The 7,864-nt window shown below is 34.3% G+C and overlaps 1 protein-coding gene across 5 annotated transcripts in view; it reads left to right on the top strand.

Moving 5' to 3' along the window:
- LOC111407680 (myb family transcription factor PHL13-like) overlaps positions 1–6,216 on the top strand; it is a 10,331-nt gene extending 4,115 nt beyond the window's left edge. For all 5 annotated transcript variants that reach the window (XM_023037308.1, XM_023037310.1, XM_023037309.1 and 2 more), the window contains 2 exons: positions 283–352; positions 5,646–6,216. In XM_023037308.1, coding sequence (XP_022893076.1) covers positions 283–352; positions 5,646–5,942 — 367 coding nt within the window. In that variant the 3' untranslated portion in view covers positions 5,943–6,216. The remainder of the gene's footprint in view (positions 1–282; positions 353–5,645) is intronic.
- The last annotated feature ends 1,648 nt before the right edge of the window (positions 6,217–7,864 follow it).

Consider the following 7,864-nt stretch of genomic DNA (forward strand, 5'->3'; position numbering starts at 1 on the left):
GTGGGGGGGGGGGGGGGGGGGGGGGGGTGTCTGCACTATATTTACTGCTGTGTCTTGCTCTATGATTGTGAATGGTTCCTTGGTGAGTTTTAATAAAATTAAAGTTTTATGAGGTTCCAACAATAAAAAGAGGAAAATAGGATGGGATATACTGAGGTATAAGTACTGTGAACATGATACAGGGATCAATGAGTGGAGTCCCAGAGTACTTAGCCTATAGAGATCATTGAATTGCTATAGCATTTAAATCTAAAATCTTTCTTGGTGTAATCTTGATGGCAGGACAATGGGAATAACAGACGCACTACGAATGCAGATGGAAGTACAGAAGCAACTGCATGAACAACTTGAGGTACACAACTGATGCATGAGGTTTTACCAGAAGTTGTTGTTCTTTTCTTTCCTTTTTAGATGCTAACTTGGTAATTTTTCAGTAATTTTAATATATTTAGGATAAAGATGTTGATCCTACAGGTGTCATCTAGAAGAGGGTGAATAAGCTCGTAAAAATGAAAAACTAAGAAACAACAGTCTATAGTTCAGTGCTGAGAGTAAGATTACATGTACTAATAAGTTAACATAGCGAGCACAAGTACAAAGTGTTAGGGGAGTTGGAAATCACCTACTAAAGTGAATCTATTCAATTAAAAGCAAAGTAGATGTGTGAATGCAACTAACTGGATGCAAACGAATAGGGGGAGAAGAATGATCAAATTCAAGACGTGAACTGTTTCAGTTGACCTTGGGCCTACATCCACTACCAGGAGTCTTCCATATGGATTTTTAACTATTGTAGCAGCATTTCACTAAACGCTAATAACACCACAGATAGTGTTTTCTCAATTTGGCAAGCTCTGATCCTGTTTTGCAGAATTTAACCACTCCATAAAATTCTCAAATTGGCAGATATAATCATGAATCACTCGTAAGATTGCAGTCCAGGCTATCACTCGTAAGATTGCAATCCAAGCTATGCAAATAATTTTAACGAATAAGGGAAAGAATAATAAATTTAAAAGATGAGAAAATGATAAACTATAATTCTTGTTCTCTGATTCACTTCTTACTATATTTGCCCACATAAATACAATGTTATAATAAATGAATATAGACACTGGAGCTAATTATATTAGTTTCTGTGATTAACGCAAAACAAAAGAGAGAAATGTTTGAAAAATTCTTCTTGTTTGTGAAGTAGGGTGATCAATCATATTCATGAAGCTTTTGAACTTTGAGCTTAACCCAGCCAGAAAATAATTGAATTCAAACCTCGGGAAGGTTTAAAATCACCGATTGATTCAAATATATGGCTAGTGCATTAGTAACACATCATGGTATAACTTTTACACATCTAAGAAATAGATTTCGTTAGAAAACTAGTTGGTAGTCCCTATTGGATGATGACTCGTACATTTTTCGGGATTTCAAACCCAACATATATATGTCAGCCCTTGTTAGAATTCACTTAGGCTCTTGAGTCCTAACTATGCATTTGAAACATGAATTCTGGATTTTTAATTTGAATTTTGAATCTGATTCTGGACATTTTTGAGATCCAGTTTTGAATGTCTAAATGTACTTGGAATAATTGCTTAGTACATGTCATTTGTATATAAGGTATAATAATAGACTGTAAGTGTTTGAACTCATAACAATTTTGGGATAAAAGGAATCTCAGTCAAACAAAAAGGTGACACATATGATAGATTAAGAATATTAGATTCACTCCTTGTTTGGTTATTGATTTCGTTACAAAAGAAACTTAAAATAATATATATTTTTTTTGGGAACAGTGCATTATATTAATTTATCTCTTTTTGATAAATGGAACTGAAAGAAAATGTACTTTTTCACAAGGTCAAAACCACCAACAACGAAAAAGAAAAAATGGAAATGTAAAGTTAAATTAATTGTTGAAGTCCTAAGATTGTATCCATCGTATATAGTGTACATTCTTTTCTACCCCAATAGAATTTTCTAATGATTATTTAGACATTAGAAAGGTAAGGAAGTTATTTCCCTTGGAACTCCAGTAGGTCTATTTTTAGCCTTGACGCAAGTAATGCTACCTTTCTTTCCATTATTTTTTTCGGTGTTGCGCCCACATTATCTTGTAGTTGTACCATCCTTGACACCTCTAGATTGCCAATAACCGTGTGTGAACCCACCTGGTCGAAATATTCTCCATGCTTAGCATACCCACCTAACATTCCCAAAGCTACATCTTGGGTTGCATGGAACGGGAAAGGGAATACGACAAGACACGTGGGATTGTTATTCTTAAAAGAGTAGGAAGCTGAAATCAGTTAAAAAAGTATTCCTATACTTTTATAAATTTAATATTTAACTTAAAAAATTATTTGATAGGAAGTAGAATAATCTGAGAAATCTATGTCCCCTAGCTTTGGGGAGTGGGGAGATTAATAATGAGAGTACGAAAATCAATCTAATGTGAATAAAACAGATATACGATGTCATCTTAAAAAACTTATTCATGAGGAATAAATAATCAAATTAAAAAGTTTCACAAGTTCTCGAGTTAATTTATTAAAATTATGTAATTGCTATCAACATCCATAACACCATTGTCGGTGAATAACATGGCCTCCATTTATTGAATGTAGATCGTAATTAAGCCCTCATTTGGCCTCCATTTTCTAGAAATGAAAATGTAAGGAATAGAGGGTTTTCTTTTTTTTTTTTTTTTAATAATGAGTGGTAGGAGAAGAAGGAAAAATTTTTGATTTACGTATAATATTATTTTATGGAAGATTGTGGTTGAAAATATGAGAGAAAAAATAGAATTTAATGAAATGTAATAATTGAACACCTAAGATTGTTGTCAGCATAATTGAATTGTTTAGCATTTTAATGTTTTCATTGAGTTTGAAGTTCCCTTTCTAGCATAACAGTGCTATCAGAAAAGAGTTTAGCTGAATTGTGTGAAAAGTATATTAAATTATATAGAACGGCAAACTCTTAGCTATTATGCTGAGCATTAGATATTCACTGTCATAAAGAAGATTCATGTCTTCTACTCGGGATTGTACAAGTGCCATGATTTTCCCGCTTAAGATATAATAGCTCAACTGAAATCAAACCAACCTGAAACATAGGTTTATGTCAAATCTTTGTCTGGCTCGTGTCCAAAATAAGGACTCGGTTTGGCCTATTGCCTCGTGAACCGAGTTGTCCACGAGCTGCTAGTTTTTTTGTAATTTTTAAAAATCCGAGCTTGAGACCGGCTATCTTTAACATAGGTTGAGTTAATATTATACATGAGCAAGTTATTACATGTACAACTTTTCCTAAAAATTGAAAAAAATAAAAAAATAATAAATAATAAAAATAATTAAAGATAATTGTCGCAAACAATAATTAAAATTTATGAAGTCAGATTTTGAAGATCATTAGATTTTAATATGTCCACTTTATCTTGGAATTGGAACTCAGCGTCTTTCCAGTCTTTTAAACAATTCTGAACTCTCTAGTATGTTTTCTTTTTAGGTCTTGATCTAGTACCAACCACTTGCACTAAAAGTGGACTCCGATGCTAAATGAAGACCTGAGTTTTTAGTGGATCTTATAACATAGAACCAATTGGATATTGATGCTCGTTTATTCCACCACCTAAGTATGGCAAAAGTTTGTCGTGAGAAGTATGCCTAATCATTTCTAATGGTATTCCATTTGTACCTATATTCGTACCTTGGGTAAGGGAAGAAGTACTAGATTATTAATGAACTTAACAAGAACTAGTGTAGTTGAATAATGATATATTGTCATTTTTTATATCTTTGGGACGACGGACTAGCCCTTAGTACGAAGGAACAATGAACATTCCTACTAGTCCTTTCAGAATTTTTCAAAATTATATATTGAACGAGGCTAAAATTATAATTGGATTTTCTAGAGAACCTTTCTTTAATAGGGTTTCCTTGGCTTCAGTTTAAGATTAAGAGGGTATGTATAGTTGTTTATGTATCTTTTGTCTTAAGTTACAATTGAAATTTGTTGCCTAAATTTGTTGGAGTCGTGTAAAAATTCGACGCCACATAAATTAATAAGTGTGTAATTGAAAGTTGAAACAATGGTAAAATGCTTTGTTGGTCATCAATTTTTGATCGAGTTTGAGATGGTCCACATCCTACTAAACAAGAGCAAATTGAGTCCATTTTGTACTAACATAATTTCATAATGCTCCTAAAATTATACAACTTATCTTTATCCAACCAAGATCTCCCGTGAATTAATATGACTTAAAACTTATTTCCCGTTGAATGATTGACTCTAGTTATTGAGCATTGCCTAGCTCAAATATATCTGCACTATTGATTGAGAGATTTAAAGTTAAATATTTGATAAAATTAATTTGTATTCCACCATATTCTCGTAACCTTACAATCATTTTGTACTGACATAATTTCATAATGCTCCTAAAATTATACAACTTATCTTTATCCAACCAGGCTCTCCCGTGAATTAATATGACTTAAAACTTATTTCCCGTTGAATGATTGACTCTAGTTATTGAGGCTGAAAATATTTTTGTCGAGCTAAGTCTTCATGGAAGCTCATTTTGCAGTCCACGTAAGCATACAGATAGGAATGATTTCATTAAATGTCGTTAGCCACGGCTTTGTTTCCATTCCTCTTCTGTTGTATATGTGCAAATTTAAATTGTTAAAAAAATGAAAAATACAGTGATATTTGCATATCAGTTATTCCATCCGCGCTTGGTTGCTTTTTTTTTTTGGGTTTAGATGTATAAAACCATTTAGTCAGCAATGTATACCCACCAACCGAAGAAAAATAAGATAGAAGAAATATCTAATTTTACTAACTACTACACCATGCTGCTGATCATAAAGAAGAGTTTTCTAGTTTGTTCTCGGGTAAGCTTGCAAAACATGTTCGAGATGCATCTCCCTGCACTGTCAATTTATGCTTGCGTTCAGGCCTGCTAAATGAGTGTTTTTCGTATATTCAAGACTACAACTGATACATTGCCCCCAAAACATTCTGGCTTCTTGTGATCACATTGACTCGTTGACGAATAGAATTTCGACAGCATATTTGGTACTTGTGCAAAACAGGATTGAAGAGTAGAATGGACAATAGCACGTGTTTGAGCCCCATTTTTGGTATAAAATGTATTTTGGAATAATAGATCGATGGAGAATGTGTGGTTAAAAAATAAAGAAAAGTCTTAGTTTTACGTGTAATATTATTTCTTTGAAGAATGTGTGGTTGAAAAGAAGAGAGAAAAAAAATTTATTTTGAAAATAAAGGGGATCAAAGAAGGGCTTTTCACCTGTAAATTATTTTAACTGTAATACCTCTCTAGTATAACCCTGTGGTGACATTGTACTTATAGGGTGATGCATGCTAAACAATTCCATTTTATAGGAAAATAATCATTGGCATCATATGCTTAGGAACACACACAATGACCTTCTACATTCTCTTTAAAAGGACTATCTCAGTAGTTGAAGTGAGAGAACCACCTCTAAAATTTTTCGTTTAAAAGGCCTAATTTAGTCACCAAATGTCTAAGGTAACCTCAATAAAAAGGACCATTTTCTTCGCCGGTTACCTCATTGTTTTTTTTTTTTTGGCTAACTCTAAATCACTTATTTCTTCAGATTCAACGAAAACTGCAATTGCGAATTGAAGAACAAGGAAAACACCTTCAGATTATGTTTGAACAGCAGATGAAGATGGAGAAGGAAAAGGAAAAGCTGAAATCCAATTCGCCTTCCCTTGATAAGGAGAAACCCGAACCCGCGGAACTAGTGGCTGCTTCAAGTGATGCCTTCATTTCAGCGGCCGAACATCCAAATGACATGCAAAAGTCGCCTGAAAGGAATAATGAACTGAGTCGACCAACAAAACGAGCCAAATCTTATGAAACCGGAGTACCGGCGCATCATCTTGATTAACTTTTGGATTGATTGTGACTTTTTCCAACTGGCTAGGCATCGATGGATGGGACTGATTTGAATAATGTGGATTTGCTTAAAACTACAAGAACCTGAATCTATTTCTCTAGTATTTTGTAAATAATTAAGTAGTTTTATTCATTCAGTTTGCATTAGAATGGTATTGCTTATGAAATGAAGGATTATTTATGGTATTAAGAATTTGAATTAGTACTGCTACTGGCATGGTTTTGATTGCAAACTGAAGTACAATGTTGTCAACAGGGTCGTTATTTTTTGTTCCAAAATTAAGCCAAAAAGGCCAAGTAGAATGTGGTGAGTGAGTGATTCAATTTTGATAGGAAAAACATAATAGAATTTGAGTACTTCGGCATGGAAATTTCGTTGTTTTTTTCGCTCGTGATAATTTGAAATTAAATATTATTATATTTTTTCACACATTTGTTGAATCAATAAATATACTTTGCGAGCCTTGCCCTCCGCTTGCGAAGCATAAGCGATACGCGATGAATAAGAATACGAAAGAAGCTCACATCAAATATGGGCGGGTCATTCGACATTTAAGCTGATTAAGAACTGTTATTAATGTGCATGTGAGCAAGTATTCAAAGCGTGACTTCAAAGTTGATGAATGAAAGACACGTAAACTAATGAATAAAAAGGAATACCATAACAAAATCAATTATAAGTTAACTAAAAAGAACCTGTCCTGTCATTTTTCCTAAATGATCAAATTGCCACAAAACATTGAGTGAGATCCGCCTTAAAATAAGAAAATCATGTAAATTCAAATATCTCCCTATTCGAATAGTCATTTCCCCTTGTTTCTGTTTAAGCATCAAAACCAGAGAATTTAGGGAGAGAAAATCATGTTCAAGTGATGGGAATTTGTTGATCTGAATTTTATCATCAACAAATTGACACCGTCTATGGTAAATCTGAGCAAAGTAAACCATGAAAATCTCTGACATATTTCACCTCGTAATCCACATAAAATGAGTCAAATGAAAATGAATCTAGAAGAAAGAATGGCGCCGAAAATTGAAATCAAAGGATACAGTAGTGCTGATCTAGTGAATAGCCATGCGAATCTGAAGCGGCAACAAGAAACACTTGCAAATCACAAGCCGGCATTTCTCCCACTTAACGTCATCACTTTAGAAAAAAGATGTCCATCGTAATAAAAGATAGAATGGAAAATGTCAAACGAACATAATGTTTGACACAAAGGATGACATCACACTCACAATCGAGGCATGGGTCCCGTGCGAATAAAATAATGCCGACCTCCCCACATGTGTGCTATGTCAACCGTTGTGTAAGCCCCTATGTTCGTGTAGCACGACCCAAGATAGAATAGGTTCGCACAGAAAAGCTCAATGGTAAAACCTCGAAATATTCTTCTAAACTGCCAAAGCAGCAATACTTGAGTTTCGATGCGACTAAAGGCAGGGTGCGTGCAATATCTCTAGCCCTTCCATAGGCCATAGGCAAGAAATCACCTCTTCTCTAGGAATCAAATAACAAAGTTCTGTAAAAATCCATCGCACTAAGGATCAAAATACAAATTAATGCCATGAAATACTCAAGATGGCCAAACTACAAAGTCAACAGGGAGGTTTGCATGGAGTGGTTGATGGTAAAAGACCACCTTATCCAACCAGGGTGTATGGTCGAGAAATCAGGTCAAGGCAGACAGAGCCAGCATGAGCACAAACACTAGTGAACACTTCAAGCTCTCAACCTCTAGTAAGTAACATTAAAAACATAATTGGGGGGCCTTACATAAGCAGCAAAACAATGAAAGCAAAAAGCAACTACGCTCAAGCCGTTAAAAAGCCTGCGTTGGAAGTGTTTTGGATTCGAGGTAATCCTAAACATACATCTCTTCCAATTACATCTAATAGTGATGATTGATGAAC

The sequence above is a fragment of the Olea europaea genome, chromosome 13 (genome assembly GCF_002742605.1).
Source record: "Olea europaea var. sylvestris chromosome 13, O_europaea_v1, whole genome shotgun sequence".
In the NCBI taxonomy this organism is placed as follows: Eukaryota; Viridiplantae; Streptophyta; class Magnoliopsida; order Lamiales; family Oleaceae; genus Olea; species Olea europaea.